General features: G+C 40.6%; 1 protein-coding gene across 1 annotated transcript in view; it reads left to right on the top strand.

Moving 5' to 3' along the window:
- The first annotated feature begins 1059 nt into the window (after nt 1–1059).
- IQCM (IQ motif containing M) overlaps nt 1060–16394 on the top strand; it is a 55623-nt gene continuing 40288 nt past the window's right edge. The window contains exons 1-3 of the mRNA XM_044430671.1: nt 1060–1065; nt 1954–2098; nt 5088–5222. Of these exons, the coding sequence (XP_044286606.1) occupies nt 1060–1065; nt 1954–2098; nt 5088–5222 (286 nt within the window). The remainder of the gene's footprint in view (nt 1066–1953; nt 2099–5087; nt 5223–16394) is intronic.

The following is a 16394-nucleotide window of genomic DNA, read 5'->3' as shown; positions in this document are numbered from 1 at the left end:
CCTATTAACAGATGGGTAAACAGCTTTTATAAATGGGGCATACAAAATACTTCAATATCAGCCAAAACTAATTAGTTGCAATAGCTGAACCAAAACGTATAATTCAAGTAATTTATATTAATGTCAATAAAAGTCCAATCTATTTTTTAAATCCATTCAAATAATATATTTTAAAAAGTCATCATGATGGGTTTCCTATTCAAGCTGAGGAATATAGAATTCTAATTTGCAGTTGCTTTTATCCTGCATTAAGGCTACAGTGCTGTACAAAAGATCCTCTGGCTGAAGGGCTACAAGTTTGGGTGGAAGCTCTGTTATGCCAGTGAAATGGAAGATATGCCACCATTATAAAAGACAAGCACTGGAGCATCCCAGACATACTGATAGATTGTGCAGTTGGTGGAGCCATTCTAGTGGCAAAGATACACTGGCAGAATAGCTGCAGTGGAACGAGGTCATAGCAGGATGTGGTATTTGAACTTAAGGAAAATTTGCTGGTGCTCTGAACTAGCATAATGGGCTTCAAAATAATCTGCTATAGCTCTCCACTTCAAAATAGTATCCTTCCTGTATTGGCTCCTTATAGTTGCAGTGTGAGATTTTTAATTTACATTTTTAATATATGTTTTTAATGCTAACCAGTTAGACCTCCAATCACACAGAGATTATTTGGGAGAGATACAATATCTTAACTTTTGAGTTTATGACTTGTGCAGCTCTTTTTGTCAGTGTATCTTTGGCATGTCAAATTGAATGGAGATATTTATACAATATAAGCTTTGTACTCTAAAGAGGTAAAGGTTGTAACCTGATTAATGAGCAAATCATTTTAAAAAACATACCCCCAAATAAATCCTTTCTGTGTTATTGTCTCTTCATTTCAGAAAAAAGCATTCTTTTAAAGAGAAAGTCAAAAGGATTGGGCCACACTTAGAAATCTTTGAAGCTTTTTCTCATTCCCGAAAAGCACCTAAAAAGGATAAAATTATCTCAGCAGCTACTTGTATTCAGAAACTTATCAGAGGATGGCTTGAGCGTATCAAATTGAGAAGAATAAGGATGAAGGTAATTTGTTAGAGTTTGAATAAGATGCACTGATGGTGGAAACCATTCTTAGATTCTCTGTGAAACCTTGGCATATTAGGCAATTCCTTAAGCAGCCTTGATAATAATGATGATCCTTCTGAATTCATAAAAGTCCAGCAATTTTACAGTAGAGAGAGGATTGGAAGGGGAAGGAGGCTTATTTCTATTCCTGTGCTCCATCCATCACTTCTCCAGAACCCATGCTTTGGATGCAGCAAGTTCCAGGATCAATTCCTGGTATCCCCAGTAGAAGAACCATAGCTTAGGAGTAGGAAAGGGATCAGCATGAGAATTTAGGGATCTGCTGGTCAACACAGACACCATTCGGATAGATGGTAAATTCATCAACCCAATATAAGGCAGATTCCTATGGTGGGATTTCCTGCAGTTAGTTCAACACTAAGTTAAATATATCGAAGCACCATAGACATCATTAGGACCTAGTTATGATGGCCTTTATTCACACTTTGTGTGTCACGTGTAATCTCATCTCAGTTGCAGTCACTTTTAATCCTCCATCGTTTTCTTACATTGTTGTGTGTATGAATGACTATTCGGGCATCCTCCTAGACACTTTTCCCCCTGGCAAAACGAATGCCTTGCTGCTCCATATTCCTCTTTTTCTCCACTTTTGATGTGTAGAATTCCTACAATAATTTGGTCAGGCTTTGCTCATTCCCACAAGAGATTTCTTCAGTTTGAGGAGTGGAGGCAGTTGTGCATTATTGCAAAGTTTCATCCCCTTTTACTATCTCCAAGTTTGGTGCATGTTATACATCTACCAATTTTTCCTTTTCCTTTGCTTCATCAGGCCCTCCTTCCCTTATTTTTAAAATAAATCAAAATGAAATATGTCTGTAATTACAGGCCAAGAGTCACGGGACAAATTTGTTAGCAGTTGTAAAAGAATACCGTAAAATGATGTATCGCATTAAGCATCGATGTGGAATCTTGGACCTAACAACACCACTGGTATTTGACCAACTAGAAGACTGGCTTGACAAGAAAAAATGTACGTGTTGGTAATATTTTCAGAGCAACTCCTTACAGTGCATCTGGTTTTGTGTGCAGTCACCTCACAGTTCAATCCCTAGCATTTCCAGTTAAATGGATTAGGTATCAGATGATAGGAAAGACCTCACTCTGAGATTGAGCCCCAGCCAGCATGGCCAATGTTTGGAAATGCTGGGAGTGGAAGTGTAAACCATCTGGAGATCTGCTTTCTGCCCCCACTGGAGTAGCCAAAACTGGGTGAGATGGAAAAGTGGTGGTATGAGACAGCAGCATAATCATTGAACGCTGAGTTGTACAGCTGTGCTGTGCCAGCTTCCTAAGTGTGGAGCTGCATGTGCTGGCAGCAGCCTCATATTTTTCATGCAAGTCACCATCAAACAGCAATAAATTGTGTGTGTGTGTGTGGGGGGGTGGTGTTCAGTCACTTCCAGTAGCTGGTAGGAAATGGAGCAGGAGTGATGATGCAGCAGAGTCAGGGCTCACAGGCTGTTGCGTCAGCATTTTTGATTGGTGGGGTTGCTGACACCATCTCCCTCACCACCGCTAACCTTCCCTGTCCCCTCTGAGTTTAGCCGCAATCTCCAAAGCAGCCGGGAAGCAATGCATTTTCCCAACAACAGTCTATTGCTCTCAGTTGTCCTGCAAAGTACCTTGAAATGTCATGGTCTTAAATGGGAGACTCATCAGCCTTACAAAGGACTTGTTCTGGTGGACTTTAAAAATTCTGGAACACTTTAGGGACCATGGCTGTGTGGAGCTTCACAATGAGCACCTGCACTTCCAAAGGTACCACTATGCCCCTGAATGTGATGAAACCCCTGGTTGCCTGCCCCTCCTTCCTGAAGTTGCTTTTCAAATGGGAAATAAATCCAGCTGGGAGGAAAGCAGCAGGGGAAGGGAGAGGCAGACAGAGGAAAGATCTGCCTCCACTTCTCCCTTCAGCTTCTCCACTGGAAATTACTGCACTGCTGTTTGGCAGCATTCAGAGAGATGAGTCTGCCAAAGTCACCTGTCATCCCTACGTGAGCTGAGCACCAATTTAAATGTTAATGCCTTTCATGCAGAAGCAGCCAGGAAGCCATTTCACATGGCATGTGGTGGGCACAACATTTAAAAGCAAATTATGGAAGGCATTGTCCCAGCTGCATGCGATGTTTGCATGCCAGTGCTGCATATTTTTGGCAGCAGTGGCACCAGTAGCGGGAAACAGTATGTGGTTGTGGAGGTGCATGCTCTGTGTAAAGGCTATAATGTTTAAATCAACCCGAGAAAGGAACTGACAGTGCACACAGGCGAGGCTGTCACGACCTGCATATTCCCAGTGAGTTAGCTTGAGAAACAGGCAGGATGATCCACAGAGGAAAAAGCTATCTTGGCAGACATAGTGAAGCACAGAATATGGAGTGAACATATGGGCCACATGGCAAAGCAACAGTTTCTTCCTGGTAGCACAGCATCTATCACAGTAGCGATGCTAAACATTAAGAAGTGGCAGTAGTTAAGAATAAAGTAGTAGACATTAAGTAGTAGCATTACTAAAGTAACCGAAGTGATTATACCATCCAGCATGGACAGTGATTCTATACCATATACCATTCAGCAAGTTCACAGTAGTCACTGCCGTAGCTGCAGCTATGTAACTAGACCCTGGGCTTAAGACTTACCCTCCCCACACAAGTTTTAGATGGCCACATGCATGACCGCAGTTGTAAAGCACACAGCTAAAATTTCTGCATCCAGCCATCAGTTCATGTTTTTCAGCTGCTACTATATCCCTGATCATACTCTGGGAAAAAACAAGAAGCCCCCTTCCCAGTTTGACAACTCTGATAAAAAGAAATAGTCTGACCATGTGTATCTCTGCCTTTTAAACTCAAAGCATAACAGCAGGAGTACAATGGAGTCTGTTTCTGCTGCTCTGAACCTCTGCATACAAAACTTTTTATAGACATGGCTGTTAATCTACTGTAGTTATGTTTAGTTTTCTTGCAGAATTGAGATGTATGCTCCACACAAAGAGCTTTTCTTTTCTTCTTTTTTGCTACATAACTGCTGGGTGGCATGTGCTGTAGCAGAATAATGCAGCTACAGGAGAAGTAAAAGGTGTTCTTTTGCTTTCAGAAATGATATCCCATTTCCGCTATTCTAACCACTGCCCCTACAGAGGTGCATCTAAAAAAAATAGAAGGAAAACTGAAAGGTCATCATAATGCTGTTTAAAGAACCTGTAAATAACCATAAGTAAAGAATGATGACCATACAATAAATGCTTACTTGGGAACAAGCAGCATTTTGTTGTAGAAAAGCATGATAAATGTTCAATGCCAAAAAGAAAAAACAAATAAACAATGCCTCTCCCTCCCCCCAGTCCCATATGGATTGCTATAGATCAGGAATTCTAACAGATCTAAATCCAAAAGAGTTGTGTAAATGCCTGCTCATAGGCAACCAAGCAGCCAAATAATGCCACCATTTTACAGATGAAGAATATTAAAGCCTGAGGCAACCAAGCAACAATTATTACCAGTACTGTTGCCTAAGTGGGAGGTGTGGGTATAGCTTACTTTAATCAGGTACTGGCATTAATGGAAAGGAAGCCTAAAAAAACAGGAGCTCTCCTTCTCCTGCCCTCCTTGACATTACATTATCCATATGAGAGACAGCTTACCATGTTCTCTGAAAAGGATAGTTCCTTCCTAGTCTGCAATTTCTAGAGCCCTTCCCATAATGCATTGCTCTATGCTAACTCTGACATGCTATTACTGTTGGTGGCAATTGCTTTCCAGGAAAACTTTGATTTGTACATTTTAGAACATTGTATATGTTAATATAATAATGTAGCTGTATTGGTATTTGGGAAACTATTGTGTGATTCGTTATTTTTCAATCCAAAATGATACAGACAATTCAAGATTTGTGGATGTTCCCACATAATTAAAGCAGAAAAACAAACCCTGCTTAATCTATAAATCATTTTTATCTCCTAGTTTATGAAACCATGTTTGCAAAGAGAGAGTTCTTGAAAGAGATGGATAGAAATGATATACCTAGATTTTTCAGGGATTGTGGCCGTTTCCCAACCAAAGATGAAATGGACAATGCTGTGAAACTGGTCTTGGGAGGTAAGAAATGTTAAGAATGGTGTACTTCAGAGACAGTACAGGATGCTATTTTTAGGCAAAGAGAAATTTGAAAAAAGCATTCAATGTATTAAAGAAATGCACACTTTATTTCTTCAGATTCTTGCTGTAATCTTCAGATTCTTGCTGTACAGTAATTCAGAGGAGGGAGTAGCTATTACCTACCCATTCCTTTCAAAGAAAAGCACATTAAGCAAAGCAAGTGGTCACAAAAAATTAAAGATGGTTGTTTTAAAACTCTGCTTTTTATTCTGATATTTATATTCTGCTCTTTGATCCATAGTTAGGCTGGATCACACATCCAATGCATAGAAAAACAGTTAAAACACATCAAACATTCTTAAGCAGTTACAACTCCCAAGCTGGGAGAAAAATTTGGATGTTAATTTTGGAAGCAATCCTAAATGTTCTTGTGTATTCCTTTTTGCCCCAAGCAGAGGGGTCCTGCCACCCTTTCTTTTAAATTGATTGAGGCCCTTTCCTTTGTTGATGCAGGCCTTGTGATTCCCCTTCTGTTGATTAGCAGTCCTCTTTCCCATAAAGGTCCAGTGCAGTTATGCAGATGAGGAAACAATTTCTTTAAAATGTATATATATAATAACAATACAACATTTCATTATCCTGCGAAGAGATTTCTGCATAATTCCGTGTGAGGGTTTCTCCACACTGTGATAAGGTCAAGGTCAGTTCATTTAATTCATTATTCCAGAATGATCTTATTGCGGGATGGGAGAATGGAAGTGACTGGATTGTGCCCATATTGTATTTTGTGACAATCTGCTTTTTATACATTTATGGGCTGAGAATACATACAAAGGGTGGACAGCTTCTCTAGCAAAACCTGGTCCTTTAGATATCCTGGTCTTATATTTTTCATTGGTCAGAGGGAGAGTCCCAAACAGATCACAAGAACAGGTAAATAATTTGTTTCTGAGCAAAATGAGAAGTGGTGCTTATAGCTTTAATGCCCTGCACAGTTTGAGACCTTTGGTATGTTGACTGTGATCTTATAGGAGCAAGCTGGGATTTCCTTTGATACTTGCCTGGTGTGCCTTCGTTCCACTGGTGTTCATACTCTTGTTCTCATTCAGTGTATGTCAGAGCAAAAGCAAAGCTTCCAGGGTACCTGTGCATTTATCTATTACTTCTAGTAAAAAGGAAGGAAGCCTGTGGCACCTGGTGGTTCCAATGTCAGTAGAGCTACTTATCCCCTCATCTGGTTCAGCAGTGCTGACCTGAGCATCAAAGCTATTGGGGCATGTAAACCCGAGTGTGTACTCCACCCTTGCAAGCAAAAGGAGAAGAAGAAATATGACAAGAGCCCAGTATCTGAAGGACCACCTTTTGCTAGTGAACCTGCCAACCCATTTGAAATAATCTATGGAGCTTCCACTCTTTGTCCTACACACTGAGAAATGATTGGCTGCAACATGAGATAGGCAATTTTCAGTAGTGGTGCCTAGGCAAGGGAACTTCCCTCTCCCAGGCCATCTATATGACCACCAAACAAAGGCATTCTGACCCTCCTAGACAACTATGTTGCTTTGCAATGCCTTTTGTGTAGAGTGATTTTTTGATTCCTTGATTTTTACTTTGTTGACACGGTCCTATGTTTGCTGATTTTTTTTATTACTTAGTATATACCATTCTGAATATGGAACTTTGTCCTCATGTGGGTATCATGTAAGTCACTTTAAGGCTGCTTTGTTGGGGGAAACGGGCCTAAAATATAAAGCTTTAACAGAGGAATCTTACTTTGACCCAACACACTTAAGTCTTTCATGAGTAGCCCAGTCTTACTCATATTTATTCAGAACTAGGTTCCATATATTTCCATTAATCCCAAGCAAGTGTCCATAGGTCTGCAGTGCTAAAAATACTTAATCTGTGCTGTATCCACATTGCTAGCATCAGGGGGTATAGGATAGTTCAGATTCCCTGATCTGATGTCAAACAAGAGAGTTTGGACCTCAGAGGTAGGGATCTATGCTCTGCTCCTTCTTCCTCTCCTTGTAGCTGTGTGGAAAGAACCACCTTGGCCATTTCCCCAAAGTTGAAAAATCTACCAATGAGAGGTGTTAATGGGGTGAGGAGTGAAGGAGACTGGGGCTCTCAGGATAAGAGGCATCCTGAGGGCACTTCTTCCCCTTCCCATCTGAAGCACTTCTGCTAGATGGCCAATTCTGAAGGCTTACAAGCACAGAAGGCTTTTAAAAATCAAACCAAACCAACTAATGGGTAAAACATATGTATAGTAAGTTTTTCTTCTTTGAGGAGTTCTTAATGGAAAGAATCAGGCACTCAAATCAGGTGCTCATCTAGCTCTTTGAAGAGTGTTTTAACTTGCTGGCTTATTTAGGGAGTGTTTTAATGTGTACCTGCATGTGCATTCCCATTTGTATGCCTTTAATACTGTAGCATTTTTCAAACCATGTATTTGAAGGCCATAGATGAGGTGTAACCTGAGTTTCTAACACCTTGGTTTGTTTAAATAACCTGTACATTATTAAAATGTGTTTAATGCTAGGTAGCTTACTGAATGTATTTTCAAAAGAGCGAATGTTCCCTGAAATCCACTTACCTTAACTGACTTCTCTTATATGCAGCCTTATTCCTGGTGTCACAATGCTAATGTTAATTGTAGCACCCCAAGGGTTCTTAGTATTCATCAAATATTTGATTTACATTTCCTAATGAGGCTTTTGGAATGCAGGAACAGAAAACCTGTGCAATATCATGATTCCTACTACTGTCTCCTTCATTAACATTGTGAATTATTTTTTCTAAAATAATTAAAATCTGTAATTGAATACACTAGAATAATTTTGGAAAATTAGTTTAATTATCCCAGAGGTTCTATTGGGAAACATTGCATCTTTTATTATAACTGAATGGGTAAATGTGGCGTTTTAAAATCCCACTTGTATTTTTTTTTTAAATCATTTAAGCAAATCCTATAGACTGACAGATTTGCCTAATGGAGGTAATGTGGGAGACCTGAGTTCAAGTTTTGCCTTAACCAAAGACTTCCTACCTTTCCCCACATAATTCCAAATATCCTTAGACAGACCTCCCATGTCTCCTGGCAGGCTGCTATTGTCAGATTATCCTTCCCTCTGATCTTGTACATGGCAGGGTGGTGTCTCCATGCAGTGGAGCTTATACCAAGGTTATCATGAACGTTTTCAGGGCCTGTTCCCCTTTAAAACCTCTGATCCTTTTTGTATTACATGTATAATGAGAATGCATGCCCTTACAATCAGTTCATTGGCAATTTAACCATAGCCTTTTTGTAATCCAGCAGTTAAGACTACAGTAAAATCACAAGAATAGATGAAAGCCAAACTTCCTTGGTTACACATTGCTAGAATGCAAGAGAAGCTCTAGGAACTGAGATAATTCTCTACTGATTTGGCTTCTGAAATTGTATTTCGCACCACCAAAATAAACACAGAAAATTGCTATGTAGTTCAAGCATGTAAATTCATCAATGGTTTGGGCAAACATAAAGAAATCAATATATCATAAAAAACACAAATCACATTCAGGGGATTTTTCCATTTACACCCAAAATCAAGATCCACCCAGGTTCTTCAGCTATTTCTGCCTTTAACACAATGCTAGTAAGGAAAATCTAGGAGATGATTTCAATATCATGTATAAAAGAGGGTGTCTGCTACATAATTTATTTTCTGAGGCATTGGCAGCAAATCTTTCCATATTAATAAAGTTTTCAATCACTGGGGTATTAAAAATGAATGCCTGATCTTTCTGAGCAGATCTGTGTGCATAATCAAGCTTCCATGTGCATTCCACTTGCTGGATTGGAGTCCACTGGCATTAATTATAGGACTATCCATAGTGTTTCTATTTCCAGTTTCATTGCAGAATTAAGACTGGTGCTCTCCATGGATCATTTTCCTTTCCTGCCTCTCCCTGCTGTCTGCTACATCACCTCTAGACAGAGCTGTGGCATAGTGGAATAATGCAAATACACCGGCCGGGTCTAGTGCTTTGCTTCACTTTCACAAATAATACTTGATTATTTCCTGTTCCAAAATAACCCCACAAAGTTGCTTTTAAAAACTGGAAATGAAAGCAGGCATTGACATCATTGCCCAAACTACCTGTGAAGAACTGTGAGTGAGGCCTGATGAATGTTCAATAACAGTCTCATCTAGAACTCCCCCCTCTCCAAATTTGCACCACATCTACACTTAAGCACAAATTTGCACCACATCTACACTTAAGCACAAATTTCCATTAGATGTACATTTGACTATTATTATTATTATTATTATTATTATTATTATTATTATTATTATTATAACATTTCTATGCTGCCCCTTGCCGAAGCCTCGGGGTGGCTTACAACACAATAAAATACAATACAATACAATACAAAAATAACAATATTTTATACAGCTAATTTATGCCAGTGTGCAGTCCCTAAACACATTCTGTTTTTCTCTTTTGCTGGGGGTGGGAAAGCCATTTCTGTGCAAATTGAGACTCCATACTGAAGATGTGGGGGCTTCATGGCTCAGTGAGTAAGACACTGAGCTTCTCAACTGGAAGGTCAGCAGTTTGAATCCCTAGTACTGTGTAACAGTGATCTCCCCTTACTCGTCCCAGCTCCTGCCAACCTAGCGGTTTGAAAGCATGCAACTGCAAGTAGATAAATAGGTATCACTTTGGTGGGAAGGTAACAGTGTTCCATGTGCAAAAGCATTTAGTCATGCTGGACACATGACCACAGAAGCATCCTCCGACAATGCTGGCTCTTCATCTTGTAACAGAGATGAGTACCACCCCTAGAGTCAGACACAACTAGCATGCATGTTAGTCTGCAACACACTACCGAAGATGTGTATTCCATTGTATTAATTGCAGAGCAGAGGGGTATGTGTGCATCTCCCAAGAAAGAAAATGATGCAGCCAGGTAAACATGCAACTCAAGATGCAGATCTTCCCTACTATATAGAATTTCATACTTAAAATGCCTTCTGCGCACAGGGATCTTCTTAAGCAAAATATATGGGAGATAATTTATGCAAAGAAAATTGTGCTGGGCAAGAGTTACAGCTTGAGTCATCCTTCTTTTTTGTCTTGACAGGAGTCCTATACCTTTAACATCTGTCTGACCTATAAAAGTTTAGCCAGTGAAATTTTGAGGTCATGGAAACAGACTAATGGGGAAGGCTTAATGCGTTACATTTCTGCATATGTCAGGAATCTGTTAAAGGTACAGCAGCTCTGAAAGAATACAAAATTAACTATACTACCCATAGCCTTTTAGGAATACTGTTTTCAATTTATAATGGCACCAAGAAAACTAATAGCAGGTATCTAAAGCCCCATAGCAACTGGTGGCTCCGGTTCGTATTTTCATTTATGTTGGAAAAAATCATCCAGCCAGATGATAGGGATTCACACATCCCCCCTTGCCTGATCACAGCAAATGTCTTCACCAGTTGATGGCACATGGCACCTTGATGTTTTCCTTGTTTTGTTAGAATAAGACATACAGTTTGGTGGTATATTGCATATTTTCAAACAGATTCTTACTTTAGCAGAAAGATCAGGACTCATTAAAAAGCTATTCTGAATCTATTCTGAAATCAGTTCATTTTTCCTGAATTGTTAAGCAAAGTTAAAAAAAAAAGTAGAGCCATCCTGCATATACTTGGTATAATGGAATTCATCTGTCTGTCTGTCTCTTTGATCTCTCCCTCTCTTTACCCTCTATATATGTACTCAATCACACAATGCCTTGAAAGAAAGAGTCCTAGAAAAGAATGAAAGCTGCCGCAACGGCTCCAAGCTCCTCCACAGTGCTAGGTTCTGACAGCTGGGCCTCTATGCATAGACTGAGCATGGAGTGTCACTTTGATAAAGAGTGACCTTTAACATCTCCTGTCATATTATTGCCAGCAAGAAAATTTCCTGCAACCTAAGCCCGCCTACATATACTTAGCACTTTCTCGGCTCATGACAGAGGAAAAACATGTTTAACTAAAAGGTGGCAGGGTGGGGGTGGTGGTGGGGGTTGCAAATAGAGGGATGCTTTGAATTTAACTATTTTTCTCAGCAAGGCAGCAGCAGACTCTGTCACTGGGACAGAGGCATCTTGTTTTTGACATCACCAGGTCAGCCTAGCAGCCCAGGAAATGTCTCTAGCTTGCTCTTCGCAGAAGAAAAGAGGATGTCCTGTATCTTTCAGCCTGTGGGTATCAGGTGACCCAAGCAGTGACCATGATTACATCTGGCTTTATATAAGTTAGTTGAAGCCCAGCTCCTTGGTTTCAGACGTACGCTGAGATATCTTCTCTGTATGAGAACAAGTCTCTGTATGGACTGCTGCACTTGGGTAGGGGGTGGGCACTTCTTTTTTTTCCAAACTTTGGGATAAAGAAGGATGTGCCTGGAAAAGTATGCACCATGAATAGTTTGTAGGTTTGCACTACTACTGCACAGTCATGATTGAACAATTTTCCTGTGAACAGGCAGGGAGGGAATTGGTGTGAGCTGTGCATAACTGTCTTCCAAAGATGTGCTGAATGGCTCCATTTGATTTCAGTAATTGGCCCTAGTTCATCCCATGCGAATATAGCTCAGAAGTACCTTTACCACCGGTAAGGCTCATCTACTCCCAGTGATCGTTCTTTGTAAAATCCAATTTTATCAGCCAAGGAAAATCCAGTTGTAATGCGGTTACAAGCATCGCTTCTGGGATAACATTAAAGAGACAATAAACAGCCCATAGATGGTGATTCCTTCTGTTCCCTGATAGAAATAGATGGCCTGAGTGTCCTTATGAAATATTGTATCATCTTTATTCTCTGCAATGTAGTATGAACAGGTCATTTACTGTATGAATTACTGTGAAAGGATGATACATTACATCAGAAACAACATAAAAGTATAGAAAAGGGAAGCAAAGAAGCCACTGCAGAGATTGCTGTGATCATTCATGGGAAATGGGTAGATGCAAATACACTGTAGTAAGCTTGCATCAGAATCCTAAAGGGAAAAGAAAGGGATAATTCTCTGTGGCAAAAGTAGCACTGGACCTCCCATGTGGCTCATATTTTAGAAGCACTAGAGCAGGGGTCTCAAACTCACCTTACCTGGGGGCCGCTGGAAGTAGAGTCTGGGGGAGGCTGGGCCGCATCAAGTATTCCACCCCCGCGGTGGGGGTGGGCCGCTCATCCGGAGGCCGGCCCGGGCGCCGCTGGCGCTTTGAAGGCCGTAGGGCCCCTCCCCCGTGCCCCGCCCATCCCGGCAATTGGCCCGCGGGCCGCAAGTTTGAGACTGCTGCACTAGAGGATGTGCATTTTAAGTTTTCCATTAGTTACTGCCTGCAGTGTGCACAGCTGTGAACTTAGATGATAAATAAAGATTATTTCCATGAGCCAAGCTTTGGTAGTTTTTTTCCCCTGCATTGCTCAGGTAAGCTATTAGTCAGCTGCCTCCAAAGGTTAATCAGGTGAGTCTTCAATATTGCTGAGACTCTCACTTTTTCATAAAGATTTGACTAGTCAATAAATATACACTTTTATCAGAGACACAAGATGCCAGTTACTATAGATGCAAGCTATTGCAAAAGAAATAATACCAGCCAATCAGCTATAGTGCATGCAATGAAAGAGGCAATTCAAGAGTGCAAAATTATCTTCCTTTGGGTTAAGCCTTAAGAAATTTCAGTCTGGACAAAAGCCAGGAAATTGCCACATGGTCAGTGACTGGGAGAAAGAGCTGGGGACATGGGAGGGGGCACAGCTGTCTGAAGATCCTGGTCTGGCCAGCACTGAGCCCCTGGTAGCCAGGTTTGGCCTCTTGGCTTCAGGTTTCCTACTTCTGTCCTATTTGTACTACCAAACATAGGCAAAGGATGCTACTTTTTCAGAGCAGTCCTAATGAGGAATAGGATTAGGAGTATGTAGCTTTGCCCCTTTCCTGTTCGAGCAGTGCGAGTTCCCAGTGTGGCAGCTTTGGTGTCATGTGCTGCAGACTGAAGTTGGTTTCAGCAGCACTAAGACTAGCACATGCATTAGGAATGCATTGGTTTCCATTGTTGATGCAACAACACTAATTAGTCCGGTGAGCTTGTGCTGGGCCTCCACTAATGGATCCCATGAGCTGATATATCTCAGTTTTATAGTACTGGAATGTGTGAATCTGAATGCAGGTCTTTATAATGTCTGTTACCCTCCCTTCTCCTACATAGCTGCGAGAAGGTCTTCAGTAGCATTTACATTCTGTTTCCATGAGTTTTTATCAATCAAGATTCTAATAAGTCTAGCAAGCCATGTTTTGAAGTTGCCCAGAGTTTGTTCTGATTTCTGATCCAGATAACAGAGCAAACTGAGATTCTGGAAAATTGAATTTAAACACTACTGAAGACCTTCTCCTGGGCAAGTGGATGGCAAATGAGAAGGGAATGTGTGAGCTTGACTCACTGCTGAGCTTGTTCCAGCTTGTGCTCATAATTATCTGTGCACAGGGTTATTGACTGGGCCATTCTCTGCGGTGGCAGCCAGGAGCCACATGGAATGCGCTCCCTGGAGAGGTGTGCCTGGCGCTGAGTCTATATTCTTTTAGGCACCAGGTTAAAACCTTTTTATTTGATGGCTATTTTTAAAATTAATTTTATTGTTAATAGTCTCTTTTTTGTTTTTTGTTTTTATATAATCTTATTGATTTTGTTATTGTTTTATTGTTTTTAATTCTACGTTTATAAGCTGTCCCGAGATGCTGAGGCATGTGGTGACGGGATATAAAAGTTTTAAATAAACAAACAAATAAATAAATAAAATTCTCATGCAGATTATATCAGTGGTGGCGAACCTATGGCACGCGTGCCACAGCGGGCACGCAAAGCCCTCTCTGTCGTCATGTGAGCCAAGTTGCCCCAGCATCGCCCCAGCAGCCGGGCATAGGATAAGAGCGCACATAGGGGCCATGTGCGTGCTCAGAAAGGAGTAGCGGCGCCAGGCAATGATGTCACAAGCCATGCCTTATCAGCCACGACTTGTCCGAGCTTTTGCATGGCTGGTAAGTGCGGTGCCAAGGAGATAGATAGATAGATAGATAGATAGATAGATAGATAGATAGATAGATAGATATATCTATTTGCTTGGACTGGCTGTGAGTTGTTTTTTCTAAACTGAAACCTCAGTTTTCAGGCTTTATTGCAGTGTTGGCACTTTGTGATAAATAAGTGGGTTTTGGGTTGCAGTTTGGGCACTCGGTCTCTTAAAGGTTCGCCTTCACTGGGTTATATGTAAAGGCCAGCCTAAGTGTTCCTTTGAGCATGCATAGTGGAACTACATATGCTAGTTTTATTTCCTCTTCTAAAAGCATACACAGCCTTGGTTTAGATTGGGATTATTGGGCTGAAGGGTTTAAGTTTCCCTTTTCCCATTTTCATCCCAAATTTTTATACCACTGGTGGTAGTGGTATGTGGTTCCCCACCTGCCCCTTTCCTTTCACTGCTCCTAGAGGGGTAGATATTCAGGACAAAAATGCCTGTAATTTGGTTTCTTCCAAAGTGCCATGGTCCTAATCCATACTGGGGCTATATATGACTGCAGGAGACTTAAAAAAAGTAATATGCATAGCCCCCCATGTTTGCTTAAAATGTTTAATTTGGCTCTAAAGCTGTACCACACAGTTTATGGAAATTTGCTAGTATTGCCTTGCACTAGCATTTGGCATAGTAATCTTAAAATGTAGGCAATACATCTATGTCAAGACCTTACTTGGGAAACCCAACAAGTAAAAATAAAGGATTAGACTCTGACTTTTGGGTACTGTCTCTAATGCCACCCAGATGTGTGTGTGTGTGTGGGGAGGGGGGCATAAATGCAACATTGTGACAGTGGACAAGAGAAGAAAGTTTTCAATAAGTGGAATAAATGTAACCACTCTTTTAAAAAAATTGAGCAGAAAACAACGTTATTTTAAAAGCTTCATTTTTGGAAACTACATAAGAGCTGTCTTTTGGTGGTTTAGCAAAGATGGTACCCAGGAGCCCCCCTAAGTATTCATGCAAATTGCCCACAAAATTAGAGAGTGTAGGGAAAATCTCAAAATAGTAAATAATAAAGATGGCGCATAGCATAAACCCCAGCACCTATTTGTCTGGCATGTGGCAGACTTCTTCCTTTCATCAGGTACTTCTATGCTTATAAATGTCAAGCGATCCCACTAGTTTTCTAAGTTAACACATGTGTTGATCCTCCCATTGTTGTCAATGGAGGAAATATCCATGGCATGGAAAATAAAGTGAGGTTGTCCCTTGGAATGCAAAATGGAGGTTGGTTTCAGTAGAATTGAACTTCCTATCAAAACCAACAGTACAACACGCAGTTGATACTTGTGCAATGCCCTGATTCTTATGTGTCACTTTCTCAGGCATAAAATGTAATCAGACATATCTATAACAAGTAAAACCTGGACACTAAAAAGCAACATTTCTATGTCTACGAATATATCTTTTTTCTAAAGAGAGTAGACATAAACCTATAGGTGGTTTTTAAGAATCTTCTTTGTGCTCAATCCTATTTATGTTTACTCAGATGTCATTCTTCTTGTATTCTGTGGGGTAAACTCCCGGGTAAGTGAATAGCATTGCAGCCTGAGTGAAGTAATTTTACTAGCAAAAGTGGGAACAATATCTGCCCCTTAACAATCTAATCCTCTCAATTTTATAGTTTTCAGGGACAAATAACCTCTGCAACGGCAGTAGTGAAGTATTCTGAAAATTGTATGTGGGACAACTAATCTCTCTCTTTTCCAAACTAGATGGAGACTCTGGAAAGTATTGAAAAGGTGAAGAACACTGAGAACTGTCAGTTCAACATGTAAAATCAAAAGTGCTAAGTGAGATATATTGTCTCCTCCCTTGAGACTCCACCTTTTGCTTATCTCTTTGGTCTTTACTGGTGCTTTTCAATCAACAGCTTGGCAACTGTGCGGATTAGTCAATATAGTGTTTTGCCTTGTCAGGTTCCTTGTGTATTGTGTAGTCCTCCTCAGGACAAATGGAACATACAAGGAAGTTGAGCAAGCAAGACTACACATTGGACATCTGTAAGAACATGTCTGTGCACTTCTGAAAGACCAACAACAGCAACAACATTTTTTTA

Source organism: Varanus komodoensis, unplaced genomic scaffold, assembly GCF_004798865.1.
Source record: "Varanus komodoensis strain SLA01 unplaced genomic scaffold, ASM479886v1 scaffold21, whole genome shotgun sequence".
In the NCBI taxonomy this organism is placed as follows: domain Eukaryota; kingdom Metazoa; phylum Chordata; class Lepidosauria; order Squamata; family Varanidae; genus Varanus; species Varanus komodoensis.
The sequence above is the reverse complement of the archived record's forward strand: the minus strand, read 5'-3'. Positions and strand labels throughout refer to the sequence as shown.